Here is a 20,599-nt window from a genome sequence, read left to right as displayed (position 1 = left end):
CAGAAATAAACAGAACTTATAGTTGTCATGCTTACATGATGATTATGGTTTAGGAGCGTTTCAAAAGTTGGGGGTGCTAACCATTTGTTTTTTTAATTTTTTGACGTAGCATGCAAAGCGCAAAAGGCCTTGCCTAAGGGTGCGGAGTGCCAGTGTGTGCTGGGACAGTAAGTCCGGAACATTTTTAAATTTATCTGACCATAAACGCGATTTCCTTGCACCTGAATCGTAGAATTAGACACTTGTAAATGATGATTTGTGATAAATAAAAATTTTAAGCTCAGGCATTATTGAACTATTTTGTTTTGTTTTTCTTAAATTAACACAGTGTACAGTTGTTGGTGTGTGTGTGTGTGTGTGTTTGTGTGTGTGTGGGGGGGGGGGGGCATCATTAGTTTTGAAAAATATTGAGGTGGGGTAATGGATACAATTGCGAATGGAGATTATTACACTTACTGGGGGGTAATAAAATAAGTTTCCCTTTTGAGTTTAAACCTTTGATAAATCTGAACGATAAAGCCGTATATACGCTTCTCATAAAGATGGCGGTCACGGTGCTGATGTCATAGGGCGTTAGCTCCGAATTTTTCTTTTTATTATTATTATTTGTTTTTAATTTTTTAATTTAATTTTATATTTTATTATTATTACCCCCAGATCACACAGACAATGTCAAGTTAGGGAGCCTTGAATCATTGTCTTACAATGGTAATACCGGTACATGTTGTAAGGTTGTAGGCCTATTATGAATGAAGTAGAAACAGAAATTTCTTTAACATAAAATCATACATTTCAAGTGTTCCTCTATAGAGAAAGTGAGGTGCATCGCATATGTTTGAAGTTTAAAATTTTCTTTAGATAATTGTAGTGGTGAAAAAGAAAACCCCAAAACAACGTGAACTACGTTAGTTTAACCAATCCTATAAAGAATAACATTCTTAATTTGTACCATTCTAAGGAGAAATAAAACTGGATAGACGATTTTTATTATTATGGTTGTTATTATTTATGTTTTTAAATTGAGATGCTTTGCATGTTGGTGGTTTATATTCATATACATTTGGGTTCATAAAACAAAACACTTAAAAAAAACAAAAAAAACACATGTACATGTATATGAATTCATTGACATTAATTGGCTTTGATCGGAGGGGAGGGGGGCAAAAGAGAAAGAGAGAGAGAGCGAGAGAGAGAGAGAGACAGAGAGAGAGAAAGAGAGAGAGAGAGAGAGAGAGAGAGAGAGAGAGAGAGAGAGAGAGAGAGAGAGAGAGAGAGAGAGAGGGAGAGGGGAGGCGGGATGGTAAGAAGGAAGACATACAACAGAAAGAAGAAGAAACGATCATTTATGGTGACAGATGAGATAGCTACAGGTCCAAACTACATTTTTAAAAAGCATAAAAGTATTATTTGAAGAAAAAGAAAAAGAATAATAAAATTATATCCCCCCCCCCCCCCACCCGATTTTAAACCAAACAAAAGATTGAACAACTTTCCGCAGCGTTTGTCAAACTTGTCATACTCATAAGTTTGTAAATCAATATATTTTTCTATATGAAAATTGTTTTTTATGCTTTGTTCCTATAGCTTGTACATGCAAATCTTTGTGAACTATTGTCATATTATAAATATAATGCTTTATGTTGAAAGATAACCACTGCCATCAGTGGAAAGAAAGACATGTTTTATTTAACGACGCACTCAACACATTTTATGTACGGATATATGGTGTCGGACATATGGTTTAAGGACCACACAGGTATTGAGAGAGGAAACCCGCTGTCACCACTTCATGGGCTACTCTTTTCGATTAGCAGCAAGGGATCTTTGATATACCAGTCGTGGTGCACTGGCTGAAATGAGAAATGGCCCAATGGGCCCACCGACGGGGATCGATCCCACACCGACCGCGCATCGAGCGAGCGCTGTACCACTGGGCTAAATCCCGCCCCTTGCCATCAGTGGAAGAGGAGGACAACTCTATCAAAGTGTCCATATACCACGAAGGTTCAGGCACGTCCACCATGGGTCGAACTTCTGTGTATGCCACTGATGAGTCCAGAGCAGGCCATCAGTGGATTGAACATCCAGTTTTCTTTTCAAAACGTTTAGTCAGCATAACATAACAGTTTGACAAATGACCATGCTCAAGATGAGATTTCTGCAGGTTTAAAACTGCAGTCTTTATATAACGGCCCACTATAAAACCACACATCTGCACAAGGCGGAAGGAAGGAAATGTTTTTTTATTTAACGACACACTCAACACACTTTATTTACGGTTATATGGCGTCGGACATGGTTAAGGACAACACAGATATTGAAAAAGGAAACCTGCTGTCGCCACTCCATGGGCTACTCTTTTCGATTAACAGCAAGGGATCTTTTATATGCACCATCCCAGAGACAGGATAGCACATATCACGGCCTTTGATATACCAATCATGGTGCACTGGGTGGAACAAGAAATAGCCCAATGGACCCACTGACGGGGATCGATCCCACACCGACCGCGCATCAAGCGAGCTCTTTACCACTGGACTACGTCCCGCCCCGCACAAGGCGGAGTCGAAGACACATTCTGGCAAAGTCATGTTTACGTCTATGAATTAGTATCAGGTGCATTGTCTGCTGGAGGACTCCCAAGGAGATCCGTAAAAGCTGGGACTGGTTGTTCAAACGTTAGTTACCGTAAACCAGTAGTTAACAGAAATGTTTAAAACCAAAGACCGAATCAGGAAGGAAGAAAGGAAATGTTTTTATTTAACGACGCACTCACAGGGCAACCAACCTAATGGAAATATTTTTCCGGAATGTTCATATATTTTAATTTTTAAGCGCGCGAACGCCCCTTTCAAAGCAATAGTTTAAGGCACGCGAAAACGCCATTTTCAAAAATATAAAAAATAATTTAAACATTGCCATATTTGACATATTTTTAAAATAACAACCAAAGAGATACATAACAATAAATTTGTTTTATTATTTATTGGAATGTTATGTGTTCAATAATAAAAGTTTAAATCAATCCATATAAGTGGCAGAATTTTTCTACTTACTAGTACTTTTTAAGTATAGCCCTACTTTATGGCTTGTCTAGTAAATATATTCATCAGTGTAAATAAAAGTTACTATACCTAGTACAGCAATTAACAGCATTATCACACGCACGCACACACACACACAGACTAAACATCACCACAAAAAACCCTGAAAGCACCACTTTATTAGCAAATAGTGTAATACAATTTCACTCCCACCAACAGATTAGTAATAAAGTGACAAAGTTGGGACCAATGTTATTTTTATGTAGGTACATTGCCACATTTGCACTATTTCATCAGTGGGGTCGAACTAATTTGTGGTTAACTGAATTGGGGATGAAACGTCTGGTACCCACGTTAAGACTGGCTATCGTTCTGCATTACGCTTACATTACTATTAGCGTTGCACTTTTCACGGCAAAATCTAACAATGGTTTGTAAAAATTGACATTTTGTATAGTTTTACTTACTTGAATAAAACAAGATCGGTAGGTATATTAATTAATTAATATTAATGGCATGAATGTGTCACATATTACTGGTAGCCAAATGGTATTTACTATTTAGTGAAATGTTGCACTTGAAAGCATACGAAAAGAATTTAAGAAGAGAATTATGGATCCATTTCTTTTGTTTTCGTACGATCGCAAGTGTTCTGTTATAATATTATGTTCAGGTTTTTACACACCGTGGCGAAGTTGCATACATCGCCATAGAACCGATGTCTGCCCCGTAGTAATTACTGTGAATACATAAACTACATACAACCGTGTCCGGTGTATCGGCGCACTTGGTATTTTGCTTGAGTATGCTCAGGAAGTTGTCATGTTGTCGGAGTTTTTAACGAATTAAAGTTCAATTCCTTTTTCAATGGTTAATCAAGTATCAACATGTTTATTGTTATGGGTGCAATTAATTTTTTTTTTTATAATTATCAATAATTATATAATAATTTCAAAATAAATCATTCACCTGTTTTCGTGTTTATAAACGCGAAGTAGGTCATCCGTATTGATATTAATTAAGAATGTTAAAACCAGTCTAAAAACACTTTTCCCGCATTTTAAACATTATAGTAAACAGTATAAATGTAATTATTTTTGTTCGGTTATTTTTTTATTTAAACCGAAAAAGAAAACACAGGCAAATGCAAACAAAACGAAAATTTTACACCTTAAATGACAGTCATTCCAGTTCACAATTGTCACATTGTTATAAAAAAATAAAAGCGAAATAAGATCCACGTGTGTGCACAATCTACCCGAGAAAAATAAAATCCATGTAGGCATCTTAGCCATGCATGACAATGAACATGTATGCATCTGCAGTACTGTGCCACTCAAGAAAACGATTCCGAAACTGATCATGAGATGGGTCATATGTGATCGTTCATTTTCATAGTAATATGTTTAACAAGACAAAACAAAAAAGTATTAAAATAATTCTGGGACAATAGTGTAGCGTTTATGGGCTAAAAGTGAGATCATGGGCGGTTTATAAATAGCGGGGTAAACGATCTACATCTACTGCGCCGAATCACCGGACATGCAAATCGTTTTGGATACAAGGGGGTGCCTATATTTATGCACCATTTTAAAATGTTTATTTACTACAGACATAAAACAGTTTGTAGTGTATTTCAGATTATGCACTTCTTCATTGCTGAGAGACGCATTTTATTAAATATTTTACAATGTTCACATAGAAAATAGTCCTTGAAAGCTTACGTGCGCCGATACACCGGACAGCACTGTAGCAAGTAAGACAAATTTTATACATGGCTTCAGTTTACTCGATTGTCAAAAACATTTTCATTGGTCGGCTGTTGACAAATACAGCCAATAGACAAACGTCTTAGTAATAGCACAAAACAGTCGATAATAACAAGTTCAGGTTGCAACGTAGAATGCAGAATGATAAACTTGTTTAATAAAGTTGGGATTTAAAAATATAGAAAATTTAAAATACATTCAGAAATGGTTGCTTCCCCAAAAAATAATGATAGCGAATTTGGAAAAAATTCTGGATATTTGGCATTAATTCCGGAATTCCGGATATGGGTTAAAAATTCCGGAAAGTTGGTCGCCCTGCACTCAACACATTTTATTTACAGTTATATGGCGTCAGACATATGGTTAAGAACCGCACATATATAGAGAGGAAACCCGCTGTCGCCACTTCATGGGCTACTCTTTTCGATTAGCAGCAAGGGATCTTTTATATGCATCATCCCATAGACAGGATATCACATACCACGGCCTTTGTTACACCAGTTGTGGTGCGCTGGCTGGAACGAGAAATAGCCCAATGGGGCCACGGACGGGAATCGATCCTAAACCAACCGCGCATTAAGCGAGCACTTCACCACTGGGCTAGTCCCGCCCCCTATAATTTTAAAACCAAGGACCGAATCAATACAAATAATTATTGAAGGCATAATGTTGAAACTTTATTTTGGACAACCAAAGGTATCAACACATAATCAAATCTAAAGTTAATTTCGTATTTGTGTAAAAATAATTAAAAGGGAAAATATTTGACTAAGCCTTGGTTAATTTAATTATGCTTTGAATAACTGGACCCTATCCATCTGAACGCATTGCAAAATTAATTTACTTTATTTTATTTTATTTCAATTTTATTTTCGTACTTATATTCAATTAAAGTTAAATCACGCTGTCCTGGGCACATGCCTCAGCTATCTGAGCTGTCTGTCCAGGACAGTGGGTTAGTGGTTAGTTGTTAGTGGTTAGCGAGAAAGAAGAGGGTGCAGTGGTCTTACACCTATCCATTGGGTTGTTAAAACTCGCTCTGGGTGCGTCCTCGATCTCAGGCAGTTATATTATAAATTATATAAAAGATTTCTTTGCTGCTTTGTCGGTATGAGTGGCCTAAGTTGTGGCAGCAGTGGGTTTACTCTCTCTCTCTCTCTCTCTCTCTCTCTCTCTCTCTCTCTCTCTCTCTCTCTCTCTCTCTCTCTCTCTCTCTCTGCCCCCTCCCTTCACTCTTTCTCTCTCCCTCTCTTCTCCATTCTCTCTCTCTCTCTCTGCCCCCTCTCTTCCCTCTTTCTCTCTCCCTCCCTCTCTTCTCCATTCTCTCTCTCTCTCTCTGCCCCCTCCCTTACCTCTTTCTCTCTCCATCCCTCTCTTCTCCCTTCCTCTCTTCTCCATTCTCTCTCTCTCACACACACACCCGCGCACACACCCGCGCGCGCGTACACACACACATACACACAGCCCGAACAACATATGCCCCTGTCACCGTTTCTAGTATGCTACTTTCATCGAGCCACATGAGGTGCCCCTGTAGACATCTTCACTAAATAATTTTTAAGTGGTTGGAAGATCAGGATGACCTACCAACTGTTGTAATCATCTATGTGATGTAAACAAGATATTCACCGAATTATACAAAAGAGTACTGATATCTGTACGTCGGTTTTATCCGTGTATTTATAATTTGATACTACATTTGTCATACGCACACAGTTTAGATTAGAACAATTGTTGTATTATAAAGATAACATATCGTGATTTTGACACACGTTGGCCTTTGCACCATTCAGTTCAAACACATACTTACAGTGTTCTCTTCTACAAGCCTAAGTGTGTCACATTCACAAATCGTCTTCTGTAATTCCTTTACATTTCAACTCTTTTACAACTCTATGCCCGTCACATTCACAAATCGTCTTCTGTAATTCCTTTACATTTCAACTCTTCTACAACTCTATGCCCGTCACATTCACAAATCGTCTTCTGTAATTCCTTTACATTTCAACTCTTCTACAACTCTATGCCCGTCACATTCACAAATCGTCTTCTGTAATTCCTTTACATTTCAACTCTTCCGTGACGCGGGACAAGTATGTTGCATCAGGATATCCAAATCTGAAATTAGGAAACAAAATTACCTAATCATTTAAAACAGACCATTCATATCATGTTCTTACTACCGGATATTACTAAGTTTGAGAAACCGAGCTGAATTTGTAACTTACTATATTTATTATAGACGTACATGACACAGAAAGGCAGGCCAGTCGCGTGTGATGGGGTGTTCATGGGGGTCATCCGGTGCATACCCCCCTCCCCACTTCCCCCGTCCATTTAGCTATGTTTTGTGTAGCATTAAAGGTGCATTCTTGGAGCTGCCTTATAGAAAACAAATGTCCCTACCCTGTCAGACACAAAAAGATAAACAGAGTAGCTTACTTGATTTCATTTTATTTCAACTTATTTTCATGCCTATATCCAATTAAGGTTCAAGCACGCTGTCCTTGGCACACATACCGTAGCTATCTGGGCTGTCTGTCCAGGACAGTGGGTCAGTTGTTAGTTGTAGTGAGAGAGAAGAGGGTGTAGTGGCCTTACACCTACCCATTGAGCCCTTAAGAACTCGCTCTGGGTTGGAGCCAGTACCGGGCTGTGAACCCTGAAACTACCAGCCTCTAGTCCGATGGCTTAACCACTGCGCCACCGAGGCCAGTAGCTTACTTGAAGTGTGGTTGTAACAAATTATACTTGACTTAAAATCACAATTATGATTCATTATCCAATACAAGAACAAAGGTTACATTGTGTCGAGAGAAAGGCATGTCAACCAACTGGGAAGTTTTTCGTTCCAACCAGTGCACCACAACTGGTAAATCAAAGGCCTTGGTATATGCTATTCTGTCTGTGGGATGGTTCATTTATAAGATCCTAGCTGCTTATGGGAAAATGTAGTGGGTTCCCTCTAAGACTCCCCTGCGCGTGCTGTAACCTGACCGTGGTGTAGGGGTGTAACATTCTCTTTGAGAATGGCCAATACAGCACAATTGAAATTTTGAGTAAAAGTCAGTATCTATCTGTGATATTTGTATTTTTGCACAGTTCTTTACACTGTTTTTATTTAAATCTTGAATTGTTATATTGATGTTGATCATCACTTTATTTTTTTGCATTACCATAGTTTGACACCCAATAGCCGATGTATTTTTCGTGCTGGGGTGTCGTTAAACATTCATTCCTATGTCAAAATTACCAAATGTTTGACACCCAATAGCTGATGATTAAGAAACCAATGTTCTCTAGTGGTGTTGTTATACAAAACAAAACAAATTAAGAATTAATTTTTTTAAGGTGAAACAGACACTCCTTTTAATTATAGTCATTGTAAAGGAAAAAAAAAACCCAGTTCTACATCTATGACACTTATCGAGGGCCTCATAGTATTTTGTATACTGAACCGGTTTTAAAAACCCCAACATAATCTGGAATGCTTCTGCAAGCATTTGTTTCCACCTAAAACATAATATACCAAATTATATTATCAGTCTTCAAAATGTAACTGGATGATGCTATGAATGCCTTTTAAAGCTAAAGCTAGTTATAAAGCTAAAGTTTCTTTTTGTTTTATGGCACCACTAGAGCACATTGATTAATTAATTATCAGCTTTTTTTACAATTTCTTGTCATTTGAAAAACTGTTTCTTTCTTTCGTGGTATTGAGAAAGACAACATGGCGAAGGTATTATTTATATAACGTCTGCAAACAGTTATAGATGCAAAGTTGTTGACTTCCTGTTTTTTCGACAGTACAATATTTATTTCTCAATAAATTAATAATACAAAGAACATGACACCATTTAAAACATGTATATGGAAATGTAAATAAAAACATGTATACAGTTAAAGGCACGTTCTGTACATATTTTAGATGGGATAATACTTTTAGAGGATTTCCAGATTTCTGCTTGTCTGTGTGAAAACATTTCGTAACATGTCTGCCCAACTATTGGTGATATGTGAGCTGGGCAGTCTAGAAGGAAAAAAAAAAACTTTTTTGTTTCAAGTTACGTGGGACACTGCTGTGGAGAATGGCGGAGCTCTTTTCATAAATTAGGACTCTCTTTTTTGCTTTTGTTTTGTTTTGTTTAGTTTTGGGTTTTGGGGTGGGGGGTTTTCTAAATTTATTTATTGTTATATGAGTTGTTTTTGGGTGTGGGTTTTTTTTTTTTTTTTTTTTTACATAGGCCTACTCCAATGCATTTCTTAGTCTTAAAACACTGAATTATTCAGTAATGGAGAATATACGGTTCACTGTCGATTGTTGAACAATAAACCACGCGGGCCGAAGGAGGTCCTATTATTTTTTATTAACATTATAAAATGTGCTGATTGTATTATTTTATTATTATTATTATTTAAAAAAACCTAATTGTTAGTTTCAAACTGACATTTAATAATTAAAAAAAAGAAGAATAAGAGGAAAATGAACCTTTGTATGTTCACTTTTCTGGAGAAACTGATATGTTCCAAGAACGAAACGTCACCATGACATGCGATAACATTGGTTTTCATCAGGTCTACTGACTGAGACCTAAAGTCATAGTTCTCAGTAAGATGTTATTCCGATGAGACTGACAATCCTCAACTTGGCCAAGACTCTTAAGTTTAGAAAGATTCTGAGTTGATCGATGCTGATTAAAACGTCATGTGATTGGCTTACCCCCTTGCGCCACCATCGCAACGAGTTTTGTGATGAATGTCATTCCACGTTATGGCGTCTTCTCTTCCGGTTGTTCCGATCGCAAAGGTCACCCCGCGGTCGAACGCTATCTGTAGCAGACCAAGAACTTTGTTTCCCTCGGGCGAGTCCGGTAAATAAGCTTTACGCTTCGTTCCAGTGTACAGACTGCCTGGGTTAGGATGTTTGGGCTGAAATTAATAAAACTGAAATGAACTGAGAGGTTTGAATAATTCTAAACAACAAAATCATTAACATTTTCGACGACGGAACATGTCATCCAAGACTGCAAAAATCTCCAGCAGCTGAGATACATTACCTGGACAACTACAACAACACACCGGAAGAAGCTGTATTATGGTACCAAAAGTGATAGGGACGGGACGTAGCCTAGTGGTAAAGCGCTCGTTTAATGCGCTTTCGTCTAGGATCGATCCCCATCGGTGGACCCATTGGTCTATTTCTCGTTCTAGCCAATGCACCACGACTGGTATATCAAAGATCGTGGTATGTGCATAATGTGCTATCCTGTCTGTGGGATGGTGCATATAAAAATCCCTTGCTGCTAATCGAAAAAGAGTAGCCCATGAAGTAGCGACAGCGGGTTTCCTCTCTCAATGTCTGTGTGGTGCGTAACCATATGTCCGACGCCATATAACCGTAAATAAAATGTGTTGTGTGCGTCGTTAAATAAAACATTTCCTAGTAGCAAGGGATAGTTTATATGAACTATCCCACTCACAGGATAGCTCATACCACGGCGTTTGATATACCCGTCGTGGTGCACTGGCTGGAACGAGATTCAGCCCAATGTGCCCACCAACGGGGATCGATCCCAGACCGACCGCGCATCAGGCGAGCCCTTTACCACTGGGCTACGTTCCGCCCCCTGTCAGGTGTTACAAATGGTAAGAAAGTCTGGAGAATAAATTAAAATCACACAAGAACAACAACCAACAACAACAACAACAAACAACAACAAAAACAAATAAACACAACAAACAACAACAAAAATCCTGAAAAAACCCTTAAAGAAAACCTTTGGAGGAGTTTTTGGTAGGCGCAGAATTCATCTTTCCCAATCCCAATCCCCACCCCCACTCCCACCCTCCGAAAATGCTTTTGTTGTGAAATAATAATTGAGAAAACGACAGATATGTTTAATCAGGGATTACTTACACCTTGCGTTCCACCATCAAACTGATAGGTGATGCAAATGGTTCCACAGTGAGGATGTCCAGGAAGACTGTGGACCAGGTCACGGTTGAACGTCATGTCACCTGGTGGTTGATTACCAATAATCACTCCATATATGGCGTTGCAGATGGGACACACTGGCTTGAAGACTTCAAAATGCAACCACAACAAAACACGTGTCCACATTTGCTGAGTCTTTTGGGTTTACTGATGCTGTCTATGCAGATAACACAAATATCGCCTGTGATTTCTTCATTACCAACTGCTTTTTCTCCACGCTTTGAAATATCACAAAAACTGGTTTCGTTTTCTGTCGTGGCAGCATCTTTTGTATTTTGATTTTCAGAGCTAGTGAGTGTTAAATGCTCACCGTCGACTTGCTGAGGTTGTTGGAATCCTGCAACGAAGCCTGAGACTCTGCTACCTGCAGAAATTGAACAATAAAAAGGTAACAATCCTGGATGCTGTTACCATAATATAATAATCAAGATACCTTCTGACGAGGAAACTTGTAATGACAGCTGTAAACTCTCCAACTTCATTGTTTTTTTTTAGAGCACTTTAAAATAATTTAAGCAATATGTTTGTAAAATACTTACAGTCGTTTGCTGCACTATATATATACTACTCAAAAGAATTTAAGGGTCAGACGATATTTTCGACATTATTTTCTGAATGTCAATTATATTAGCTAGACCATAATGTCACGCATGGTATTGTTCCATTTTGACGAAAGTGGGTCTAAGCAACCCATAAATGAATTAAAATCCACTGTCATTGACACTGTCGACTAGTTCTAATGGCGAAAACATGCTTACATTTGCACGTAAATTAGGGCGAAAGCGAAAGGTCTGCTAAGTGTCCATAACTTGCTTTTTCACAAAGCGCTTCATTTGTACGCTTTGCATGTGTATTCCATGTTCCCAATGCTGAATTTCCGTATAATTGGAGCTTGCGTTCGTGTACGGTGCACACTCCAAATTCGACAATGGTACGACGTCAACTGACTATCGAAGATCGAGGAAGGGCTGTTGCTTGGCTTCAGGATGGCAATACGCAAAGAAATGTTGCTCTGAGACTTGGTGTCAGTCAGAGTGTCGTTGGCCGACTGTGGCAACGGTACCAAGCAACGAATTCTGTTCGAAATCGTCCACGTTCGGGAAGACCCCGAAGCACTACAAATAGAGAGGACCACTGCATCACCAATATGGCTCTACGTCAACGCACAACCACTGCACGCTGATTACGTGACAATCTGCGGACTGCGACTGGAACTCGAGTGTCTGATCAAACCATACACAATCGTCTGAGAGCCAATAATCTACGCTGCCATCGCCAGGCTGTTCGACCACCACTCCTACCACGTCACAGAACGGCCAGACTTCACTGGTGCACACTTCATCTGCGGTGGCAACGTGTTCAGTGGGGTCGAGTGATGTTCACTGATGAGTCCAGGTTTAGTCTCCAGTTCAACGACGGTCGGGTTCGTGTCTATAGACGTCCTGGGGAGCGCTTCGCTGACGTTAACGTTAGACAACGTTACCGGTTCGGTGGTGGCAGCGTCATGGTGTGGGGCGGCATCTCTATCCACCACAGGACCCCCTCTATGTGGTGGATGGCAATCTGAATGGAATCCGCTATCTGAATGAGATTGTCCGGCCGTTGGTTCTCCCAGGCCTTCAGCAGATTGGCGGCGGGGCAGTTCTGCAGGATGACAATGCCAGACCCCACCGCGCCAGGGTGGTAACGGACTTTCTCAGACAACAAGGTATCGCCAGGATGGATTGGCCAGCATATTCGCCTGAATTGGCCCCAATAGAGCACGCCTGGTACGAATTAGGCAGGAGAGTTCGGGATAACCATGCCCCTCCGGCCAACCTTCATGACCTGGGTCAACTTCTTATGGCAGAGTGGCAGGCCATTCCCCAAGAGTTCTTCAGACGTCTGATCAACAGCATGAGGCAACGATGTGTCGAGTGTATTCGCGCCAGGGGTGGATTCACACACTATTAAACGAATGTTCTAATGTGTAAAATCCATGTTTGACAACCTTCAACTTTGACAGCATGTCATGTGACTTTCTTGTATACAGTGACGTTTATTTGTGTTTTTTTGTAAATATGGAACAATAAATTAAATTTTTGGTGTAGTTTACATCATCAATCTAATACACTCTGAAACTTATTTGGTTATAAATTTTTGACCCTTAAATTCTTTTGAGTAGTATATACATTATCATTTGCACATCCGTGTGTGCCTTCAAACATTCCTTTGTTTACGGATGCCACAGAAAGGGTTTTTGCGCCTGTACTGATACACGCTATAAAAGTGGTGCACGTTATAAAGTGGTGCACGTTATAAAGTGGCAGGTCTCCTACATTGGGAGTTGAAACCATATATATGGTTAAGATCAGCTCTCCTTTCTGTGTAAAAGCAGCCGACAGACGGTCAGGGCTCATACCCCCAAGACTACATCTAGCTTGAAGTATTACACACAGTCATCTCTAACGTTATTCTCACATATAATAGAAACACGACAGAGGACACTCGAGCTAGACTCTATCACAACAGAGGGCAGGGCGTAGCCCAGTGGTGAAGCATTCGCTCAATGCGCGGTTGGTCTGAGATCGATCCCTGTCGGTGGGCCCATTGGACTATTTCTCGTTCCAGCCAGTGCACCACGACAATTTGCCTGCCGACGGGGATCGATCCTAGACCGATCGCGCATCAAGCGAACGCTTTACCATTGGGCTACGTCCCGCCCCTTTGAGGAAGAAGTACTTTTAATTAGCATTGTGCATTGGCAATGAAACAAAATGTTTGTTTTGTTTAACGACACCACTAGAGCACAATTGGATGTCAAACATTTGGTATTTCTGACTCTTGGTCATCAGAGGAAACCCGCTACATTTTTCCATTAAGGGATCTTTTATATACATTTTCACACAGACACAAAATCACATACCACGGCGTGCCATATTTGAACACTTGAAACTCAAAATGTGGAGCATGCCCCCGAACTCCCACTAAAAGATTCGGACCCTTCAAGTCATCAAATTTCTATCCCTCGAGCCATCTCACTGACAGTGCCCTCCCCTTTCAAAAACACATGCGGGCTCTGTATGGTACTGACAGTAACACACCAAATGAAAAGTGCAAAAGGACCCGCAATGTCCATCTGTCTGTCACACACAGTCTGTCTGTATATGTCTGTCTCTGTCTCTCTCTCTCTCTGTCTCTCTGTCTCTCTCATTCTTGTGTTTGCATTAATTGTACTCTCTTCTAGAATAGGCGTTTTCGATTTACGTTTCAGTAGTACATTGGTTTATAGAGCGAAAAGGCTATAATTCAAATTTATCCAGAATTCTTATAGTACTGCTAAAACAGTATTTGTGATAATGTCCTCTACCGCGCCCAAGAACCTTCGTATTTCCTAATTTCAAGGGCCATAATTTTGTCCAAAATGGGCAAATCGTATTGAAAGTCAAAATTAATCTGAAACTGCAAAATAAAGCTTATCTCAATATCTTGAGGCATTGTGAAAATATTGGAAAACTATATTTGGGACAGACGAACAGACAGACGGATTGACAGACAGTCTGTATGGACTAGAAGGATTCTAATAAATATGTTTACTTAGTGAAAACACAAGCCTCCTTCGGCTCTGATGCTGGCGTTGAGTTTGTATTCGTATATTCCATATTAAATATGTTTACTTACTGGAAACCCAGGCCTCCTTCGGCTCTGATGCTGGCGTTGAGTTTGTATTCGTATATTCCTTAATAAATATGTTTACTTACTGGAAACCCAGGCCTCCTTCGGCTCTGATGCTGGCGTTGAGTTTGTATTCGTATATTCCTTAATAAATATGTTTACTTACTGGAAACCCAGGCCTCCTTCGGCTCTGATGCTGGCGTTGAGTTTGTATTCGTATATTCCTTAATAAATATGTTCACTTATTGGAAACCCAGGTCTCCTTCGGCTCTGATGCTGGCGTTGAGTTTGTATTCGTATATTCCTTATTAAATATGGTTACTTACTGGAAACCCAGGCCTCCTTCGGCTCTGATGCCGACGTTGAGTTTGTATTCGTATATTCCTTAATAAATATGGTTACTTACTGAAAAACCAGACCTCATTCGGCTCTGAGGCTGGCGTAGAGTTTGTATTCGTATATTCCTTAATAAATATGGTTACTTACTGGAAACCCAGGCCTCCTTTGGCTCTGATGCTGGCGTTGAGTTTGTATTCGTATATTCCTTATTACATATGGTTACTTATTGAAAACTCAGACCTCATTCGGCTCTGATGCTGGCGTAGAGTTTGTATTCATATATTCCTATTGAATATGGTTACTTACTGAAAACCCAGACCTCCTTTGGCTCTGATGCTGGCGTTGAGTTTGTATTCGTATATTCCTTATTAAATATGGTTACTTACTGGAAACTCAGCCCTCCTTCGGCTCTGATGCTGGCGTTGAGTTTGTATTCGTATATTCCTCATTAAACATGGTTACTTACTGGAAACCCAGACCTCCTTCGGCTCTGATGCTGGCGTTGAGCTTGTATTCGTATATTCCTCATTAAATATGGTTACTTACTGGAAACCCAGACCTCCTTCGGCTCTGATGCTGGCGTTGAGCTTGTATTCGTATATTCCTCATTAAATATGGTTACTTACTGGAAACCCAGGCCTCCTTCGGCTCTGATGCTGGCGTTGAGCTTGTATTCGTATATTCCTCATTAAATATGGTTACTTACTGGAAACCCAGACCTTCTTCGGCTCTGATGCTGACGTAGAGTTTGTATTCGTATATTCCTTATTAAATATGGTTACTTACTGGAAACCCAGGCCTCCTTCGACTCTGATGCTGACGTAGAGTTTGTATTTGTATATTCCTTATTAAATACGATTACTTACTGGAAATCCAGGCATCATTCGACTCTGTTGCTGGTTTAGAATTTAGCTTCTGACATTCCTTCACAACCTTGTCGTAAATCGTTTCGTCCGTAACAGCCAAGTGAACTTCCTCGAAGTAATCTCTGGGTTCTGTCGACATCGAGTTAAGTAAAACGTCTATCGCCAACTCGACTGGAGCACCTGCTCTGCCTGTTGATTGAACTGGAACACGAATGTTATTCATCACATATGAAAGTCATATTACTTTTATTAATTTTATAAATTGTATCTGTAGACTGAGTTTAAAAAAGAGCATAGAATCATGAGATCTTGGATTCCAATTTTAAAAATCTGAGTCAATTTGTAAACTGTTGAAGAAGAAATACGTTAGTCGCATAGGCTGCTTTTTTTCAATATTTACTAATGTACCTTTTTACACACACGACGGCACATGCCATCGCTTTTGGCATACCAGTTGCAGGCTTTCAGTTTTGAATAATTAGTAATACAAAATTATACTATATCGTGTGTGAATCGCACCATTAAGCATGATGAAGTGTCCAGAGTCATACTGATTTATAACCTATATGGGCATGTGTATTGAGTGTTGTTTCCTAAACAATTGCACTACTGCATTGCTTTTCTTCAATTAAGGGAATGGGTCTCGAAATATGAGCAGTTGGTTTGCATACATCATATAAAACCGACAGAAATACTCGAGCCTTTCAAAACCGAATGTGTGTGGATGGAGCTGGGAACACTATAACGGGCAATAATAATGAAACAAAATAGACACTCACCACTTCCAAGCAAAGGCATGACAACGGCTCTGGTTCTCATTTCATCTGCCTTTCTGACAATATTTGAATAGATCTCTGTCATTTCCTTCTTCCACCTCACTTAATTTTTGGCAAGATATTGAGACATAATTGCGATGAATGAATATATGAAAGGTAATTCTGTATGCATCCTCATCACGTACACTTGTCCAACCTTCAGAGTTTCGTATTTACTCAAAAGTTTCTCTCTCCACTCGTTATGCTCCAAGCCTTGTTGTTTATACAACGTCTGTGTGACAAGACTCATATCATTCAAGTGTGAACCTTCTTCAGTTACTATCACTTGTGCATTAACCTCGAAAATGTTCATCAGATGCACCTTAAACTTAAGGCCATTTTGAAATACGTGCATGTCCACTGGTCTGCTGCCTTTACAGTCAGATGGTGTGTTAGCTGTTAATGTTGAAGGTGCTAAAATGAAATTCAAAGAGGACTATAATCGGCACGGTATATAAAAATGTGTATATATTTTAGCTGATGGGAAATGGCAGGTGTGTGGCGTGGTTGGCCACAAGAGACAAGCACCTGTCATGGTTGTAGAGACGAGGACTGGGATGTGGAGAGCGAAAGAAGTTGAAAGATAGTAGGAGCTGCCAGATCGGGAAGAATTAAGATGGAATTCAAGGGAAAGAAAGGAAAGGGGGCAGTGGGATTTAAAAAAAAAATGTAGATATAGATCATCTCCTAAATCACAAATTAATAGGAAGGAAGGAAAGAAATGTTTTATTTAATGACGCACTCAACACATTTTATTTACGGTTATATGGCGTCAGACATATGGTTATGGACCACACAGATATTGAGGGAGGAAACCCTCTTTTCGATTAGCAGCAAGGGGTCTTTTATATGCACCATCCCACAGACAGGATAGTACATACCACAGCCTTTGTTACACCAGTTATGGAGCACTGGCTGGAACGAGAAATAGCCCAATGGACCCACTGACGGGAATCGATCCTAGATCGATCACGCATCAGGCGAGCGCTGTACAAAAATGAATAGAGAGATAAAGGTATTCTCCATTAACGAAGTACGAGGTATGGCTGCTAAAAAAAACTTTATTTTGTGTAACGACACCACTAAAGCACATTGATTTATTAATCATCGACTATTGAATGTCAAACATTTGGTAATTTGACATCTTAGAGAGGAAACCCGCAACAGTTGTTTTTTCATTAGCAGCAAGGGATCTTTTATATGCACCATCTTACAGACAGGATAGCACATACCACATCCTGACTGGAACGAGAAATAGCCCAATGGGTGCATCGACGGAGATCGATCCCACACCGACCGCACATAAAGCGAGCGTTTTACTACTTCGTCCCGCCCCCTGGTTAATAAGTACGTTGTCCGCTTTATCCATTGCAGAACGAATGGAGTTTCTCATCCTTATCACCACAGGATAAAGCAATAACCTACTTCGTTAACCTATTACCCTAAGTTGTGTATGTAGCATATGTTATTTTGTGTGCGGTATGTTTTGTGTGTGGATGTGTGTAAACTGTGCATATTCATGTAGTAAAATTTGTGGCTGTAGAAAATATATGAGAAAAAAACTACAATATTTAAATGGGTTTTTTATAACTGGAAGGCAATAAGTAACCCCAGGGCCCGTGCTTGTAAAACGTTTTAGAGTCCAGGGCCCATATTTTCGAAGCTATCTTAGCCTACGAAATCGTAAAATCATCGTAAGCTATGACGTCACTATGGCGTGTGCTGTAGTGACGTCACAACCTACGACGGTTTTACGATTTCGTAACGCTAAGATGGCTTCGAAAATATGGGCCCTGACTCAATTTCTAATGACGTCACACGCATACAATTTGTATGGCGTTGTCATGGCATTAGTGTTTCAGACTCTATTAGAGTCTCGAGTATGAATTCTATAAAAGTTTTATAAGCACCAGGCCTGACCTGTATACACGGATAAAGGCTATTGCGAGTTATATAACAACCTCACACATGCGATATCAATAACAACTAAAACTTATTAGTGCCTTTTTACTGGAGTTTAGTATGTGAATGTGGAATATGTGTGGTATGTTATTTTGAATTTGTATCATGTTTTTACAGGTAAATGTATGCGCGGGTGCCTTTGGGTACGTGTGTGTTGTTGATTGTGAACATATTATAGCGGGTTTCCTCTCTAATAAGGTGTGAGATCTAGCTCGGCTGAACTGTTACGGGTTCTAACTGAGTTATAATTGTATTCTTGTGTTAAGAACACACCCAGTCCCCTACGTCGGCTCCAAATGTATCAGAAAAATCAACCTCCACTGAGGGGATTCGAACCACATACTCTCAAAACGAGAGTCCGGTGCTCTACCAACTGAGCTGATCGAACCCTCTTGGTGGACACATTCTCTAATTGGGGTTTCCCCTCGGTGGACCTATTTTCCGATTGGGTTTTCCCCACCAGTAACCCACAACTGGGATATTAAACGTCGTGGTTACACCAGTTGTGTAGGAGTATTATTCCAAGTGGCCCGCCGACGCCTCCCAAGTTACATTACGATCAAGTGTCTGTGCCTCTACGTTTATACGCTGATTACCATGAACGTCTCTGCCCGAGGATCTGTTCTGCTGCAATACCATTGTGCTGTCACCAAACTCTTCTAAAAACATCCCTTTGCAGTGCTGTACTATGTTATTAGGAACCTGGCTCACAACCAGAACGCGTTTCAAACAATTGGGTTTAAATCGGGAGAGTGACTGTACTAATGAATCAGCAGCATCGTCGATGGAAGCTCCTGCTCTTCCTGTAAACAACAAAATCAAAAAGCTATATCAGTAGTAATATGTAGGTAGACATTTTACATCTCTCCTGTGATTAAACGCATTGAGGTGTTCAACATGGGCGTACGGGCTCCATTTTTGTAGGTGAGAGGGGGGCAAGCTGATTTTTGCCCGAATTAAAAGAAAATGCCCGAATCTGGATAACAACTTTTATTCATATTAGCATTACTGCCAAACGGCGACATATGGTTACAAACGAATCACTACGCATTTTTACATGGATTACAGCTAATTCTGCGGTTAGAATAATGGAAATCCATGATGAAAAGGTCTCAGGTAAGCTAATTTTGCCCGAATATCTCTATTTTGTTTGCTCGAATTTGAGGATTTGCTCCGGACCTGGATGGGCAGTTGACCCCCCCCCCCTGCCCCCCCCCGCCCCCCCCCCCCCCCCGTTTCGTACGAATACGTTTTAGCGAAGATACACGTTGAAATTTTAAGTATGGAGGAGGGTGTATTGTTTTCCAGACGAAGTTTTATATGAAGGGAAAGGATACTCAAAAAAAGGATTGTTCATGAAAACGAAAACATGCAAAAAACCGTACTTGAATTTAAAACGAAATAATGTTAATAAACACGTTCAATTAATATACTGGCGGTATCCTTAAATAAAAAGGATTGCTTGGTTTTTTAACGGAGATACAAACATTGTCGTTAAAGAGAGAAATATAAGATTCAAACATTTACCTGATCCCAGGAGAGGTATGGCGAGAGATCTTAAACGTGCCTTGTCCGCTTCATATAATATATTTGTGTGCAGATCTTTCATCTGTCTCTTCCAGTTTTTTTCATCCCCTTTGTTGCACTTCGACACTACCGCCATGAGTATAGTTCGGAACCGTAGCTGCGGCCACCTGCTGTCTGCATGAATAGAATACACGCTTCCATCCTTCAGATGCAATGTGCCATACTCAATGTTGACACTGTCACGCAAATCATTATACTTGATCTTAGCATTCGCGCAGAGAGCCTTCGTCACCATGCTGAGTTTCGTCATGCTACGCCCTTCTCCAATCACAATTCCTTCTGCCTCAGCTCTGGTAACGTCACCGATGTAGCACGTGATTTTTAGACCATTCATTGTATTGTACTGTTTTTTCTTTGAGACTGGCGCAGTGCTTGCGCCCTTAAAATTATTTCTCTGAGACCTGTTGCGTTGTACGGTGCAATTAGTTGTACGGTGCAATTAGTTGTACGGTGCAATTAGTTGCCCTTGGATGATCTTTATAAGAATCAAACTGCTGCAGTTCATAATCCTTATTAGGTTCAGGAACTTTTGCATAACGGTAACCTCTTCTTGGACACTGCAGGTTAA

At 40.0% G+C, this 20,599-nt stretch overlaps 1 protein-coding gene across 1 annotated transcript; it reads right to left on the bottom strand.

Moving 5' to 3' along the window:
- Positions 1–6,849: 6,849 nt before the first annotated feature.
- On the bottom strand, positions 6,850–20,365 carry LOC121379550. Its single transcript, XM_041508194.1, has 7 exons — positions 19,972–20,365; positions 19,041–19,247; positions 15,668–15,868; positions 11,119–11,172; positions 10,731–10,897; positions 9,534–9,742; positions 6,850–6,931 (listed from the first exon to the last, which is right to left on the bottom strand). The coding sequence occupies exons 1-7, from the start codon at positions 20,363–20,365 to the stop codon at positions 6,850–6,852; spliced, it is 1,314 nt and encodes a 437-aa protein (XP_041364128.1).
- Positions 20,366–20,599: the final 234 nt, after the last annotated feature.

Source organism: Gigantopelta aegis, chromosome 8 (genome assembly GCF_016097555.1).
Source record: "Gigantopelta aegis isolate Gae_Host chromosome 8, Gae_host_genome, whole genome shotgun sequence".
NCBI classification, from domain to species: domain Eukaryota; kingdom Metazoa; phylum Mollusca; class Gastropoda; order Neomphalida; family Peltospiridae; genus Gigantopelta; species Gigantopelta aegis.
Note: the sequence above shows the minus strand (reverse complement) of the source record. Positions and strands in the feature narration are given on the sequence as shown.

Excerpts from the sequence above, each read along its gene's own strand:
- LOC121379550 (XM_041508194.1), bottom strand. The coding sequence starts at position 20,365 with ATGAATGGTCTAAAAATCACGTGCTACATCGGTGACGTTACCAGAGCT. Across the intron at positions 15,869-19,040 it reads CTCGGGCAGAGACGTTCATG|TTCAATCAACAGGCAGAGCA; the intron begins GTAATCAGCGTA and ends TTCGTGTTCCAG. Across the intron at positions 11,173-15,667 it reads GAATGATGCCTGGATTTCCA|GTAGCAGAGTCTCAGGCTTC; the intron begins GTAAGTAATCGT and ends CAATTTCTGCAG.